This window comes from Cuculus canorus, chromosome 1 (genome assembly GCF_017976375.1).
Source record: "Cuculus canorus isolate bCucCan1 chromosome 1, bCucCan1.pri, whole genome shotgun sequence".
In the NCBI taxonomy this organism is placed as follows: domain Eukaryota; kingdom Metazoa; phylum Chordata; class Aves; order Cuculiformes; family Cuculidae; genus Cuculus; species Cuculus canorus.
In genome coordinates, this window is record NC_071401.1 from 163,352,604 (window position 1) to 163,370,039 (window position 17,436).

Below are 17,436 nucleotides of genomic sequence, written 5' to 3' on the forward strand. Positions count from 1 at the left end.
TGTTTCAGTTTAGTCAGACAGGTTGAAAATTATTCAGAGAAATGAAGCAAATTATTTTAGCACGCTAGATGTGTCCTATTTAAAACCAAAGTGACTCTTGAAAAAGAACATACATGCATACTTTATACTGCAAAATGTGAAGTGTTGTGTATCTGCCAGTGTCTAATCTTTCTCTCTTGTGCTAGTCTAGGAGTGAGTTGGTCTGCAGCCCTTAAAATAAACATATTATCCTGAGGTAAGAAACTATTAGGCAGTTAAATAGTAGCTACAGTGCTGTGTGATACTAGTTTAGGTTCAAATGGTAATTACTTAGAAATACAGTATTTCTTTACTCTGACAACTACTCTAGAGTCATGGGGTTGGGTTGTTCTCAAAACCAAAATACAGTGACCACTTGTTTATTAACAAGATGTTAGAGATCAGGCTTCTCAAAAAAAGTAAATATGCTGCACAAACACCACCATTTGGTACCTACTTACCCAGCAAGGGTAGACAGTAAGTCTCCAAAATATTCACTAGCTTCACCATTGTATTACAAAATAATAATCCTGACAATTTTCAAGCTCTGTTCCATTGTGCTTTAAGACCTTTAATCAAGCTGAAGGTGAAGAATTTGCATGACAAAATGGGTCTTTATAATTGCCAGTAGTTTTTCATCTCTCCAATAATTTCATTCCAGTTTGCTTATTCCTTTAAACTCATATAAGAATATATTCCAGAATGCTTAATGTTATTCTGTCAACTTTTTATCATAATTCCCAAAGTCTATATGGGGTGCTTTATTATATTTAGCAACCTTCTCCAAACACTATCAAATGACAGCAGGCAATCAATGGTTGTGCAATCAGAATTCCTTGATGATTAGCAAAGTTCATTCATAATTCACAGCCAGTAGCCCTAGTACATTGTATGAAACTATTTATTTGAGGTTATGGTTAAACATCTGCTTTTGAAAATTTTCAGTGTGTATATTTTGAAAATTTTCTGTATAACTAGAGCTCTGCTGCCAGTCACCACTTTGTATAACATGGGAATTCTTACTCTGGTGTCAAATACCAGACAATTATATGTTTTCATTCACCTCTTTGGTTTCTTACTATCAACACAGTGTTCTCCTGAGACACAAAAGCTCTTCCATTAATTTAATATATTTATTAAATCTAATCTGGGGAGTTCGAAATAACAGAGGCAAAGAGCAGCACTTTTTTTCCCATTTAAATTGATATGTTTGTCTTGCCCAAAATGTCATGCTAAAGAGCAAGTGTAAAAGTGTACTTCACCATGTTATATCAGACTCCACGTGCAGGGAGCAATGAGTTAAGCTGTTAGAAAACAGCAATATTATTCAGCACTTTATAGTATGTGTCTGTGAAGTCTATTAAAATTATTATAGCAAGAATAATACTATCAGTGCTTTCATACTCTAGTTTACAACATATGGGTAGCAGTTATAGATCAATGCAGTGTTACTTTACACTCTTGTGGTTAGACTTTACTATGAATGCACAAATAAACGTAACAAAGAACAACGATACAGAGCTCTCATGATTCATCTTGTGGTGAGGATTTCAACTCGCCACACTTCTGACATACACATTGACAGCTTGGCAACCCACCCTAGACTGCTGTTGCAGTCAATGAGGAAAATCAAGACTCTTTGAGGCTACAATTCATCTGACCTATTTTAGATGAGATGAATCATACTCTGGGAGTGCCTGTTCCCTTTCTTGACTATAAAGGGAGACTAGATGATTAGCTCAGATGCAAATGCCTGCATCCTACATATTAGACATCTACATCAGGATGATGAAAACCACTCTTACTGCCCAGGTACACAGTGAATGACTAGTGCAAATTTATCTTCATGTGGTCCATGAGACAACATACTTCAGAACAGTTACATTTGACAAGAACAGTGTCATTAACAAACAAGCCAATGTGTTTTTTCAGTTAAAGCTTTTAAAAATGTCTTAGCCAATGATTTTATTGATTTTTTTCTTTTTAATGTATGAGAAAAATCAATCATGAAATATGACTGAGTATATCTCTGTCTGTTTCATTTTGTCTGATGCGAGACGATTGTCCCAAGTGGCATATACCCATGGGCTTTCACATACACTCCTCCATTGCCTGGGGAAGGCTCATTTTCTTTGGCTACGCACTGGACCATGTTTTGACCTACATTTTTCTGTACGTCTGAGCTGCACCCAGGTTCTGCCTGGCTGTAGCTTCTCAGGCACACCACAGGCATCCAAGAGCTCTGCTTTCCTCAGACTCCATTTCTCAGACACAGAGCCTGTGACCCAGGTGCTGCACACCCCAAAGCAGTGTTACACAACATGAGTTTTCCCAGCAGCTTTGGCAGGAACACCTGAGTGTGACAGCAAAGGTCTAAGATGTTCCGCAGAATTACTTACAAAAAAGGACACAGTTTACTTGCAGGGAAAGCAGTGCCACCTGTGATCCAAATACAGACAGCAAGCTGTGTGGAGACCTCTCCATTCAGCATCCTCAACACCACAAAAAGCCCTTCAGGGCGCTCTTCAGCAATTTCAGTCACTTTTGCTGTTTCAAGCATTCTGTTCCTGAACACTCTGCTTAAGCACGTTCAAATGCAACATTCAAAAGGTTCCCTCAAACAAAAATATGCTCCTCTGGGTTCTCAGAACCTTACAATGGCTATGATGTCTTGAGTAACCTCCTCCTCTTGCCACTCTCCCAAGTTTTATCTTTTCTTTTTATATTTCTGTTCTTCTCAGCTAGGCATTCTCGTAGCCTTAACCTATCATGGAGCATATTTGTCTGCAATTTTCAGATTTTGTTTGCTTTTCTATATGTGCGTGAGAGAGAAAGAAATTGAGTTCGTAAAACTATTCAGAGCTCATCAGATACTTAGAGAAAGCGCTCAGTACTGCCATATTTCCATTGCTGCTTTTTAAAGGAATAACAATAAATCACAAACAGTAAAGACTGAATTAATGGGGAATTGAGGACAGTTTCAATAAAATCATAGAAGGGTTGGAAGGGACCTCAAAGTCCAACCCCCCTGCCGTGGGCAGAGACACCTCCCACTAGATCAGGGTGCCCAGGGCCCCATCCAGCCTGGCCTTGAACACCTCCAGGGATGGGGCATCCACAACTTCCCTGGGAAACCTCTGCCAGTGCCTCACCACTCTCATAGAGAAGAAATTCTTCCTAATGCCTAGTCTAAATCTGCCCCTCTCCAGTTTATACCCATTGCCCCTAGTTCTATCACTACAAACCTTTGCAAAAAGTGCCTCCCCACCTTTCTTGCAGGTGCCCTTCAGCTACTGGAAGGTCGCTATAAGATCTCCTCTGAGCCGTCCCCAGGCTGAACAAGCCCAACTTTCTCAGCCTGTCCTTGTAGGGAAGGTGCTCCAGCCCTCCGATCATCTTTGTAGCCCTCCTCTGGACCCGTTCCAACAGCTCCATATCCTTCTTATGTTGAGGACTCCAGAACTGGACACAGTATTCCAGACGAGGTCTCACAAGAGCAGAGTAGAGGGGCAGAATCACCTCCCTCAAGCTGCTGGCCACGGTTTTTTTGATGCAGCCCAGGATATGGTTGGCCTTCTGGGCTGTGAGTGCACATTGCCGGCTCATGTCGTGCTTCTAGTCAACCAGCACCCCCGAGTCCTTCTTCTCAGGGCTGCTCTCAATCACACCATCCCCCATCCTGTACTGAAATGGAAGATTGCCCCGACCCAGGCGCTGGACCTTGCACTTGGCCTTGTGGAACCTCATAAGGTTCACACAGGCTCACTTCCACATTTTGTCCAGGTCTCTCCGGATGACATCCTGTCCTTCCAGTGTGGCAACTACACCACTCAGCTTGGTGTCATCTACAAACTTGCTGAGGCTGCACTTGATCTTGCTGTCTAAATCACTGATGAAGATATTAAACAGCACCGGTCCCAGTACAGACCCCTGAGGGACACCACTCATCACTGATCTCCATATGGACATCAAGATGGGATTTAGTGGCTTAATTTAAGGCCTGAGGAACAATAATGCAATTCAGAATTTTCAAAGATGGGCACTTAAGATTAACCTTAAAATCTAATAATTTTTAGACACAGATATAAATTTTATTTTTCCAAATTATTGACTTCATTTTAATTTCTAAAGCAATCATGATGAGGAGGTACATAAATAAGAGTCTGACAATTTTCACCAGAAGATATTGCCATCTGTGAGAAACCTAGAAATTACAGATACACCAATCCTTTGCATTTGACAGCACTCACTGCTCTTGTATAGAAGGCACAGAACATAGCATTGGTGTGAAAGCAAGTTACCAAATTATCCTTTAAGACAAAAGAATAAAAACAAAGCTGAAATCACAAAGAATACAAGGCCATTGGAAACTATGGTATTTTCTAACAAAGTACTTAACACAATGTCATGATTTTCCCCCTTTATTACCTGTAGAGAAAAGAGAAGGGAAGGTAAAATTCCATTTTTTTCCCCTTTGTATATAGTTTTGACTTTATATGGCTAATCATACCTGCTGTTTGTGATCATAAATATGCTATATAGCTAGCCACTCACTGCTGAGTAGAATAGTTGAGACATGATTCTGCTCTTTTTTTTGATTAGGGGCATTTGGCTATAAATATGACATGAGAAGACAAGAGTTTTTTTAAAAGTTTATTTTGTATTCAAACAAATATGTATCATATATAACGAATTTATAAGCTTACACTTATTCCTTAAATTAAAAAAAAATTTTAAATTAAAAACTCGTCTTCTGCAGGAAGCAAGATAATTTGTAGTTTCAGACTGTGCGCTATTTTCATTCTCAGTCTTTCTGTAAGTACTTTTTTTTTTTTTAAAAAAAAAAAAAGAGAGAGAAATCTCAGGTATTTAATACAGTAATTTGCCTAAACAGAGCATATAAAATGGTCTTCTGCCTGGGTTCCTGAAGCTATGAAATGACAAAAAGAAAATCCCTCAAAGCAAAGTTCTAACTCACTGAGAAATTCAATATGGGGACTAAACCTGGCATTAAAGAATAAAGTTTCTATGAGTTGACCTACGTGAAAGCAAGGAAGCTGTCTACTGCCTCCTGTAGCCATAGATACCTTGTAAAGAGATACCCTAATAACTCCCACCAGCTTCATCTGTCTCCTGATCACAACATCACTTGATCTTGTAGGACCAGTTCCACATCAGCAGACACCACACACCAAAGTGGAATGCAGCTCCTTTAATCCACTAAACAAAAGCATGCTGGACACGCTGAAACTGCAAACATAAACACTTTGGAGGTTCTGATCCCAGATTAAAAGGAAAAAAAGCTGGTACATTACCATACCCAAGGACCCTATTCAATAGACAACTTGCTTTTGTGTTTTAAACCACAAGCATACTGAGAAAAAATATCAAATTAACGAAGGATTTAAAAAATTGCCTAAGCTAGAGAAGGAGAAAACAGAAATAATTAGAAGGAATAAGCTTGCCTGAACAAAGAAAACCAGGAAGAAAAACAACACACTTTTCCTTTAGCTGAAATCCATTCTCCCTGCCTAAGCAAAAGGAAGTATCTATGCATCCTATGTACATATCACAGGACAAAAGGCTTGGCCATATGGGCAACCTCATGCCTTTCCCATGCTGATACTTTCAGCATGTGTCTTTAGTTTGTATCAGAGAGATTTTTGTTGGCAGGGAAGAAGAGAGGAACAGTGGAAAAAAGGACCCAACAGGTGTCTCGCAAAGGGAGGTAAGGTTAACTTAGGGATGCTAATTCTCCTTCACAACAGGCACCATGTTTGAGCCAAACCAGTAACTCTCACTTTCTTCTCTGCTCATATGTCATTACTAGAGCCTCCTGCTGCCTCTCCTCAGTTTTTATCTCTCCAGCTAATCTTAGTCTTAATCTTTTTCTGTTATTACCAGAAAGATGAGAAAGATGGCTGTGGGCCACTGGCAGTTGTACATAGTGACAATACAAATTGCCACCTTAAGTCCAACATCACAATTTTATGCTTTGTTTTTCTCAGTGGACTGAAATTCCAGTGAGACAACTGTGAAGAGATGGCATTTGTGGAATACAATGGATGCAGCACAGTCATTATGTACACATACCTAACACGACTTTATCTGTAGGCTCAAGTAACAAGAAGAGATTTAATATTCTCTCTTCAATTTTAGTGGATTTAAGCATATTGCTTTTTGCAGATTGAATCCCTCTGGTCACTGGCTACATGCTACTGATTTCTCAGGAAAGGCAAAACCCCTATTCTTTTTAAGTGTGTAAGTGAAAAGCTGCAACAGCAAAAGAAAGCAACATAAGTGAAACCCCTACTCAATAAATCCCTGCAAAACTAGGTGGTACAGATGTTGCTGGTAGAGGTCAACAACTGACCACTCTTAACTTTCAACTTTGAAACCAATATGACCTTAGAAGAAAGCCATGACTTGCTTGAATTGCTGCTGCAAGTCACAAACAAAACTTTGAAACTGAAAACCCCTGTGAGAAACAAAGAGCTCACTGCCAACTTTGCAGTGCTGTTGCTTGGTGTCCTACGTGTTTGTTGAACAATGCCAAAAACAGGAGCAGGAGAACTGGAACTCACCTTGGGCTGCAGCCTGATTTCGCAAGGTATCCACCTAAGATACAAGGAGCATTCCTGGCACACTTTGACATGGCTGCACTGTTAGGAATTAAAATGTGCTGTACAAAGTAGCAGAAACTACAGAGCTATGACTACTAGAGTCTCAGGCTACTGCAGGGATCAGACATACAACCACCTCTTTTTCTGAAGACTGCTTCACGGATTTTAAAGCCATCGTGCCCTCTTCAAGCTTCTCCGGTCTGGCTCTTTATAACAAAGAACAGCTATATTATCCTTTTGCTCCTGTGCTGATACAGTAAATAGCATTTGACAAAAACACCCCTGCCAAATCTATTGAAAAGTGAAAAGATGATGAGAAATAAATTTCTGAGGGCTAAGATTGCTGCTGATGGCCACGGTCATCCACCTAATCCATTTCAAGTACATTCTTCCGCAACGCTTAACAGATTGCAGAGGGACAGATACCTTAAGGTCTAGGAGATTTACTCTTTTTCAGAAAACAACAGAATTAAAGAGTTAGTGGATGGGAAGGACTAGTGATTAAACACGAGCTTCTACTGAAAAAATGTAATTTTGACGCAGTAGAAATAAATTAAGAGCCTATTTTAGGCAACACTTATACAATTATCCATGTTTATACAGAAACAATTAAAATCAATAGTTTGATGCTCTGTGTGTCCATGTATACCTCATTGTTACATCTTTCAAACAATAAAGAACAATCCTCCTTCAGTCTCTTCCGGGAATACAGTTTTCTAATAAAGTTTTCTTCTCCCTTTGTTTACAGTTACAATTAAAGTAGCACTAAGGTAACAAACAACTCATTATGAGAAGCTGTACGTGTTTCCTGGTAACTTAGTGGAATGACATTTGAGAAATGTGTGCATCCTTTTAACTACTCTGCTCTGGACCCTGGTGAAACAAGTTCTTAAGAATGCACATACCCGTCCCTCTGTATTGAACATACCTAAGATCTGAGCTCGTGGGTTAAGTGCTCAGGAAAACATTGTTAGTACGTAAATTTGCACTTCTGAATCAAATCTTCTCATCTGAAAAGTGAATTAACAGTTGCATGTTTCTCATTCAGAGGCTGACTGCAGCAAATATCTCAGAAGATTAAGATAACCGGGATTAATGTTGAAAATGCCTGGATTTATACATACATGTACAGTTTACAATACATCAATATTATATTTAAAATGTACAAAATTGCATTATGTGAAACAAATGAACAGTGCGTGATGGAAAGCAGACTTAAACATTTACAGTTACGTGCTTCTCAAACATCATCTACTTGCCTTTGATTGGTTTCTTCTTAAATCCTCAGCTACTAATTATTCGTACTTCTAATGAGTTACTAAAGGCAATAATTTTACACAATTCGTATTTCAAATTCTACTGCACGACTTACAAGAATATTATTTTGTATTTGAATAACTTAGGTTAGGCAAAAGCTTGTATTTATATTTTTTTGCACTCGTGTGCAAATTTTCAAATCGTGTATTTTTACACCACTCATGAAAACCAAAGATGATACAGGCAGGTACTTGCTCCTACTCCACCTCCAGCACTGCAGGAGGCACAGCTGAACTACATGCTTAACTAACCAACACTAGTGTCACTAGTATCATCCGTGTTAAGGAGAGATGTGCACGTACATGTCCTGAAACATGTAACTCAAAAGACAAATTATCCTCTGCCCAAAGCTGATGACTTAAGTAATTCGTCACATTTTTAAAAGAAGTTTCTGCCTGACAACATCATCAGAACTGTCCAACTGACGTGACAGGATGGAATTAAGCAAATTGTTTACTCACAATTAGATTAAAAGTTTAATCCTTTTTTCTGTAGTTACACAAACATCTCTCAGACATCAGTGTGAAACTGAAGTTTGTAGAACCAGCTTAGGGATGTTATTTATAAAACAAAGCCTTCTTTTTCAACATTATCTGTAGACAGAAAGCATATATCTACCACACACAAGAATAGTATCCCTTGTGTTTTCTAATAATTAATATTCTTGCAACTTGTAAATGGTGAATCCTGTGCCTGTGCAGGGGCTTGTCAAAGCCTCCATCCACTTCACCCAGCTGCGGGAGCAAGTTGCCTTTGAAGGATCAGAAGCAGGATACACGCAGGCAAGTCCGAATTACCACTTTGCTCTACACAGGACAAATTCACATAGAATAGAATAATTACTTCACTGCTACTACGTCTAAAGAATATTTTCAGCCTGACAGAGCAGGAGGAACAAAAGGTCCCTGCTTATGCATTGTTTGGCCATGGGTCTGGTAGCTCTCTCAAAGGAACCTCTCAAACATTTCCTGACCACACATCTAGCTTCTGCAGTGATATGCCTTATTACCAGTTATGTGTTCTGAAGGAAACATGACTGGAAATCTAAGATATTCCTCATCTGCACTCCACAACGGAGCCACGGGTGCAAAGGCAAAAAGATGCCACGAGTTCTGTAGAAGACGTTTCCATGTGCCTATGTATAGGCGCAGATCTCTGATAACTGGCAGCACCAGGGTCTTGCAGCACCTGCTCCACACTGAAGATGACAAAATGAACTTTCATGCATTTTCACCTGCTGTGTCCTGACAAAACTCAATTTCCACATCACTGTGAATCACTGTGGGCTGGAGGACAGGGCCCTCGCCAAGAGGGTAAGGGGTCAAAGGGGTGTGCTCCTGCAGGTGCCTGGCCACCTCAGGCACATCCAGCCTGGCACAAGAGTTCCTGCACCGTTGTCTGTCCCAACATCTCTTTAGCTAAGGCCTGTACTGCCAGAGACACTTAAGTTGGAAATGTGCATTTCACTTTTCAAATAATGTATTTTTACATCACTTACAAAAGCCAAAGATGACATGTAGGTAGGTACTTGCTCCTACTCCAGCTCCAGCACTGCAGGAGTCATGGCAGAAATGCACACTTAACTCATCAACACTTCAAGCACATGGTTGCTCACAAAACACCCCCATCACCCACAAATGAGCAGCTCAACTTGCTTACTTTAATCCATCCCTTCATAAAAAATACAGTAAAAAAACCCATTCTAATAAATGTTGACACACTGATGTAAAAAACCCCAAGCATTCCAGTCTGGGACCAGAATTATCAATTTTTTTCCTGTTCCTACAAACAGTAGGCCTTTTCTTTCCTTGGAAGAATAAATTTGGTTATTCTTATGTCCTCAGCTGCCATATCAAACAGAGAAATGTTAGACTTAAAGCCTGTGGCGCTTGCAGAAGTATTTTTCAATTTTAGCAAGTTAGGCTGAAGAGCAAGAGAAGGCATCCCTGTGACAGACATGGAGCCAGGCAGGGAGCAGCACGTCACTTAGCACTGCTCCACAGGGGCTTCACCCCATGTGAGAGATTTGGCCTTATGCTACACCTCTGTCAAGATAATATACATTACACTAATATATACACAGTCTGTCACAACTTATGTTTGATACAATTTCTGTTATATATGTATAAATGGGCACAGATGGGGAAAATCCCCATTTATGTAGGTTATGAGGATGTAATGAGAAGAAAAATGACAAGAAGAGGAAGTAAGGAGGAGTACTCTAGCAAGTACTGATGCATATTAATGGTCAGACGCCATCTGGTACCACATCTGACAGAGTTTGTCTACCACCTCTAGCAGCCAATGGCAATTCCAAGACCATTCCTATTCTTCTTGTCACCGAACACAGTGCTTTATAAAGGATTTTCAGGAAGTTTTGAGATATCCACACCACCGGAAAAATATTTGTTTGAATTCATAAAAAATTAACAGAGCTCAGTTATGCCTTACAGCCAAGCAGCAAGAAGTCTTCCCAGTTTCCAAGGATATATTTGAATGCAAGAAAAATTTGGTTGTCAATAGCCAGTACGTATGACCTTGTTATGAAACATCACAGGGATTAAAATATCAGCACTGCATATTCACTCTATTCAAATTTCTTCTTTTATCCTCAGTTACATTAAGAAGTGAAATCATTAGTGACATGAGTAGTAACTATGTAAGGAAAAACATAATAGCTCATGGATTATTAACAAAAGACAGTTGAAAGTCCCCTTCACATGAAAAGATATGCCCTTGCTTTAATCACGAGATGGTCTTTGCACAGGCTAATTGTATAACACTTTCAAAACCAAGAAAAATTTTTGAGAAGTGTCCCTTTTAAGCTGCCACTTCCACAGACCTATGCAGAGAGGAACCAGAACAATTTTGTGGCAATGCCAGAAAACACACAGGTTTTTTTCAGAGCAGATCTTCATCTTGGAAGGAGAAGCAGAAGTAAAATTCTAAGTAAGATAAGCTTTATGTATTTTTTTCAGATACTGAACAAAATAAAGACGTTCAGCTAGAGTGGAACATCTATTATGCATAGCTAGAAAGAAGTCTGCTTCAATTTGCAGGCCTTCATATGACCACTCCTAAAATGAGTGCCAAGGGAAGTACAGAAATCTATTCTCTCCCAAAATATTTCTGGGACTGTAATGGTACTTGCAGAAAATGCTTCCATCAGACTGTACTAACATACCTTTTAAGCAATCCATATCACAATAAGCTTCCTTTAATTTCTAGTTGCTCACATTGTGTACCTGCGGCACACAGGAACTCATGGGAGGTCCTCAGAGAACCACAAGGAGGCTAAGCTGGCTGGCAGAGGTGACACCACACTTGAAGGAATGCAGAACATTGCCACTGGATGTGTATGCAGCATTTGAGATGTCAAGCTGGTGAGGTGCTGACAGCCATGGGACAGCAGAAGAAGAGAGGAGAAGATGAGAGGAGGAAACTGGGTTGCAGAACACTGAAAAGGGATAAGGGTGACAGGAAAGAAACAGCAATGGATTTAACTGCATGAAGCTTTGAGAAAAGCAAGGCAACAGAAGATGGCATGCAGGGGAGACAGGGTACTCTGGACAATAAAGGGGAAGGGAGCAACTGCTGGTCATGGGGTAGGCTAAAGCGACACCTCTGTGGAAGACAAAGGACATTGAGAGGAGAGGCAAAGGCAGCACTGCCTGTCTCCACAGAGAGAGGATGACATGCAAGATGTGACGAGTGGTGTGTCTATACAAATAAACACTGTTGGAAAATGCCAACTAACGGCAACCAGAGCTCTCTGTAACCAAAATCAGCGTCAACTGAGTTCTTACTAAAGACATACCAGTAGAAGAAGTAAAAAATAATTGTAAAGATGTTTTAAAACATTTTCCTTCTGGTTTGGAGCTACCACTTTATTTTTTTTAATGGAAGTAAATTCAGCTGGGAAGGTACTTAAAAACCCACAAACTTGAACATAAAATAAAAAAAAAAGAAAAAAAAAATCCCAACCTTACTTTCTTTTCTTCTCATTTTATGAAAGACAGCACTGTAAATTCCTGTCTTGAACTGGAAAAAAATATCCTTCACTTTCAGGCTTTTAGCTTTGAATTGGCCTTAAACTTTCCCCCCAGTTAGCTCTGATGGACAACAGGGATTACTGATTGGGTGATAATGATTAAGGAGGCAAGACATTAGAAATAAAGACAGGAAACGTGCATTTTTTTACAGAGAATATTGTCTTGGCTGCTGGAAGATGCCTAGCAGTCACGGTTGTCCCTGTTCCAAAGCTCCGAACACTGGGGCCACCCTTCTTAAGCTCCCCAAGCAATACCCACACCTAGCTCTACTGCTTTACATTTCCTCCCTGAAACAGTTGCTTACTCCTTCCCCTTTTCCCAGCAGAGCACCACACAAAGGTCAGGCAAAAGCCTTTGAGATTAAATTGTAACTGATTAAAATTTCCATTATTTCGTGAACTTGTTCCACATATTAAAGAGCCCTAATGGAACCTGCACACATTTGTGCAGGTAGAAAGGCACATGATGACTGGAATTAAGGAAATTAATTCCTGTGCTTTGGACTAAAGTAATCTTCCAGAACGTAATTGGCTTTCAATCATTCACACACAACATGCCCTTCACCTTTGAATGGTAATTCATTTTATCATACAGGTTTTGAATTCCATTTATGTCAGGCATTAAGAAAGCTCTTGTCTCTGTACTAGAATACAGTGTATATTTTTTCCAGGGGGAGACTACCTCAGAGTGTAATTCAGATTTCTGATGTATGTATCTATACAATGTTTTACCATTTCAGTGACCCCAGTGGAGGGAAATGAAGAATTCTTCCTGGATGGAGATCAAGCAGCAATTCCCTGAGCAATACAAGGTTATTGGCACTGCCTCTCCTGAAACACTTGCTATTTTCTCATTGTGCTGAGCTCTCCATGGGACGTGGCCAACTGGATATGATTGTACAAGATTTTTCACGGCTGCACCTAGATCACAGCTGAGCTGTGCAAAGCATAGTGGCAGTAAACATATCTGTGACTGCTTCAATACAAACAAGAGAAATCTGCGAAATCTCACCAGGTAGCACTTTCTCTTTTCCATGGCTGTGAAAGAAAGACTACAGAGGAAGTATCTGGAAGCACTGGGTTTAGACTAGTTGTTTCTGTGGTTGCTTCAGCCTACCCTCTTCAGTTGATCGTAGCAGCAACATGTTACAGGTGATGAAGTAGATCCCTCTGACAAAATTGCCATCTGCAGGCCAGGTGCAGTATTTAAATCTACTTCTTTTTGTCTATATTTTCCTTTTTCATGTCACATCCTATCATTCAGTGATATTTTATCTCCCTCACACCAGTATCAGCCCTGGCTGACAACCAGGGAGACCGCAATGTTGGCACTGCTGCCAAATGGTTAGGCATATCCTGGACACAGATAACAGATGCTTATATTTAAATTGGTACTAATTTGCATTTTTGTGTATTGTGGATTTTTTTAAAGCATAGTTTTAGTAATGAAAAGGAATGTGGAATTCTGAAATAGTAATACTTTGCTTTGAAAAGCCAGGTTTGCTAATGGATTGCCATCTGTTCAGCCCTTTGCCAGGAAATAGATTTGTCCTGCTTACTGAAAACAGTATTAGGGTGAAACTGTAGATTACACAGTGGATTTCTGAGCAGTTTAATTTAAAGTGCATGCTAGCACTGTGTTATTTCTGTAAGAATAACTTTAGATTCTCCTCTTCCACTTGTGCTGGAATTTAAGCCATCCAGCAAACTGTATTTAGAGTACTCTGTGGGCTGCTCTACTCTCAACTGGATTCCACTAAAGGTGTCTACCTCTGCTCTATCATTTTGAAACTGAGTTCATCAGGTTACTTTTGCACAGGATTTACAGCAAGCGGCTCTCTTATCTTACTTTGAAAGCCTATCTTAATCCTCTGGAAAAAAAACATTTAAGAAACAAAGGCACTTGCCTCGATCATGCTGTCAAAAGTACGAGATTTATACGTGCTGGGAGTCTCTTGAAGCCTCTGGATGCAAGTTAGGAAGAACGCAATTCAGGATTGTGCATTGGGAGCTGTTGGATATTTCTGACTGACAGAGCCAAAGAGGCAAACCAAATCAGAACGGTAAGTTAGTTACTCTCCTCTGTAACCCACAGAAATCTAAGAATATTTCTGTTGAGCCTTATTACGGGCACAAACGCGCTGCATAGGAGAGGTCAGATTTTTACAGCCTGGAGGCGAAAGCTAAATTTTTACCTAACTTTTAAGATTTCAGCGTCTTCTCACCTCGGGTAATATTACTGCCAGTCTAAAGGCTGGCGAAACACCAACCTACCTCCCAGGTGGCTGCAGGAATGCTCAGACGCGCTGTGCTGTGGGGCATCATCGAGGACAGCGAAGCCGCAGCCACCGATCCCTTCCCCGCATCCCCCCGACTCCACAGCAACCCCAAAACCTTCGTGTTTCGCCAGCAAACCAGGGTTTCCTCGGGAGGTGCCAGCTCCCAATGCACTGCTGCGAGTCCCCCACCGAGCACCTGCGGGCGGCGGGGATCGGAGAAGCTGCGCCCGAGGGGTCCCGGTGGAGCTGGTGGAATCGGGGGATCTCGGAGAGGAGATTCCGGAGGAGCCGGAATCGGGGGGGGTCTCAGAGAGGGGATTCCGGAGGAGTTGGAATCGGGGGGTCCCGGAGGAGCTGGAATCGGGGGGATCCTGGAGAAGCAGGCACCGGGGGGGGTCCCGGAGAAGCTGGAATCAGGGGGTCCTGGAGGAGCCGCTCTCGAGGGGTCCCGGAGGAGCCAGAATCGGGGGGGAATTGTAAGAGCTGCACTCGGGGGGCCCCGAAGGAGCCGGTATCGGGGATGCCGGGGGGGATCCCGGAGGAACCGGCAGCCGGGAGCGATCCCAGAGGAGCCGCATTCGGGGGGCATGCCGGGGGGGTGGGGTGGGAGTGGGATATCCCGGAGAAGCGGCACCTAGAAGCGATCCCGGAGGAGCCGCAGTCATAGAACCATAAAATCACCAGGTTGGAAAAGACCTCTTGGATCATCGAGTCCAACCACCCTTATGTGCCACTAAGCCATGTCCCTGAGCACCTCGCCTACCCGTCTTTTAAATACCTCCAGGGATGAGGACTCCACCCCCTCCCTGGGCAGCCGGCACCCGGGAGCGATCCCGGGAGAGCGGCACTCGTGGTTATCCCATCAGAGCGGCACCCGGGAGCGATCCTGGCGGCTCCGCACTGCTCTCGGAGCCGCATCCCGGCTCGGTGATGCTGCCAGAGGCGGAATGTCAGCTCCCCTCCAGCCCGGACAAAGTTTCACCTCCTCCATTCCATCCCCGCTCCCACCTGCGCGCCGCGGGGAGGCGCCCCCCCCACCCCCCCGCACGCCCCGGGACAGCCCGGAGGGGGGAGGAAAGGCGCACACACACCCCCGCGGCGCGAGGCGCGTGCTCACCTCTGTCCAGCGTGAGCGGCTGCACCGCCGTCACTGTCGCCATGTCTGCGGCGGGGCTGCAGCCCGAGTGACGCGCGGCTCCAGCGTGGAGAGCGGGGACGGGCGGGGTGGAGGCTGGCAGGGAGAGGGGGCGGAGGAGGAGGGTGGCTCCGTGGGAGGAGGAGAAGGAGGAGGAGGCGGAGGCGGAGAAGGTGCCGAGCAGAGGGCGGCTCAGGGCGGACGGGGCTCCGCGGTGCTGCGGCCGCAGAGCGGCCCGGCGCGGCCCCGCGCGCGCCGCCGGCATCGCTGCGCCCCTGAACGCCGGACCCGCAGCGCGGAGGAGCCGCGCGGGGGTGGGGGGCTGGGCCGGGGCTGGCGCTGCGGGCACCCGGGGGGGGGGGGGTGAGGGAGGGCGGGGAGCGCCGCAGCGCCGCGGGCGGGGACGGAGCCGCGGGGCTGGGCTGGGGCCGCGGGGCGGGGCTAAGGGGGGGAGGTGCCGCTCTAGGGGTTGGGAGTGGAGTCATAGAGTCATGGGATCATAGAGTCGTAGAATCAGAGGATGGTTTGGGTTGGAAAGGAGCTTGAAGATCATCTTGTTCCAACCCCCCTGCCATAGGCAGGGACATCCCACCACATCAGGCTGCTCAAAGCCCCACCCAACCCGGTCTTGAACACCTCCAGGGATGAGGCATCCACAGTCCCTGGGCAACCTGTGTCACTATCTCGCCACTCTCATGGTGAACAAATATCTTCCAAAAGTCTAATCTAAATCTTCCCACTTACAATTTGAAGCTGTCCCCCGCCATCCTGTCACTACGTGCCCCTGTTAAAAGATCCTCCTCAGCTTTCCTGTAGCCCTTTCTGGTTCTGGAAGGCCCATATAAGGTCTCTTTAGAGCCTTCCCTTCAGGCTGAACATAGAATCATAGAATCATAGAATGGTTTGAGTTGGAAGGGACCTCAAAGATACTCCAGTTCCAACTCCCTGCGATGAGCAGGGACACATCCCACTAGATCATGTTGCTCTAAGTCCCATCCAACTGGCCTTGAACACCTCCAGGGATGGGGCATCCATAGCTCCGCTGGGCAACCTGTCCCAGTGTCTCACTACGCTCATTGTGAAGAAATTAACAACCCCAACTCTCTCAGCCTGTCTTCATAGCAAAGGTCCCACACCCCTTTGAGTGGCCCATCTCTGGACTCACTCTAACAGATCCATATCCTGATGTTGGGGATTCCAGAACTGGACACAGTAGTCCAGGTGAGGTCTTATGAGAGCAGAGTAGAGGGAGAGAATCAGCTCCCTCAACCTGCTGGCCACACATGGAAGCATAGAATCATAGAATGGTTTGGGTTGGAAGGGACCATGAAGGTCATCTAGTCCAACCACCCTGCAGTGAGCAGCAACATCTTCAACCAGATCTGGCGCTCAGAGCTCCATTCAACCTGACCTTGAATGTTTCTAGAGATGGGGCATCTACCACATCTCTGGACAACCTGCTCCAATGTTTCACCACCCTCTGCTTGAAAAATTTCTTTCTAATATGTAGTCTAAACTTCCCCTCTTTTAGTTTAAAACCATTACGCTTTGTCTTATTGCTACAGGCCTTGCTAAAAAGTTTTCCCCCATCTTTTATAGGCCCCCTTTAAGTATTGAAAGGCAGCAACAAGGTCTTCTCAGAGACTTCAAGCTGAAAAATCTCAACTCTCTCAGCCTCTCTTCATAGGGCAGGTGTTCCAGGCCTTGGGATATTCATGTGTAAAGCCAGGAAGAGGAGGTACCAGGCCCCAGTGCAGGGCCTTGGCTACAGCCAAGTGTCCCAGAGCGGCTCTTTTGGATGGGCCAAACCATCAGTCTCACCTTCAGTCCATCCATAACCTCTTTCCTGACTGCTGGATGTGACCTGGCCATCCTCCAGTAACGCAGTGCCCTCCTGTGAAGCACACCCAGCATGTTTCTGCAGCATGGGGCTGAATCCTCCTGTTTGCAGAGCAAGAGGTTGGTCACGAGTGTGTGGTGACTGCCTCATGCAGATGAGCTGCAGCTTCTGCA

General features: G+C 43.7%; 2 protein-coding genes across 2 annotated transcripts in view; one reads left to right on the forward strand and one right to left on the reverse strand.

The window, feature by feature from the left end:
* LIN7A (lin-7 homolog A, crumbs cell polarity complex component) overlaps positions 1-15,738 on the reverse strand; it is a 54,742-nt gene extending 39,004 nt beyond the window's left edge. Inside the window, exon 1 of the mRNA XM_054080142.1 lies at positions 15,406-15,738. Coding sequence (XP_053936117.1) covers positions 15,406-15,688 — 283 coding nt within the window. The 5' untranslated portion in view covers positions 15,689-15,738. The remainder of the gene's footprint in view (positions 1-15,405) is intronic.
* The window catches only part of ACSS3 (acyl-CoA synthetase short chain family member 3), a 136,532-nt gene continuing 132,817 nt past the window's right edge, over positions 13,722-17,436 (forward strand). Inside the window, exon 1 of the mRNA XM_054080114.1 lies at positions 13,722-14,072. The gene's annotated coding sequence lies outside the window, so the exon portion shown is untranslated. The remainder of the gene's footprint in view (positions 14,073-17,436) is intronic.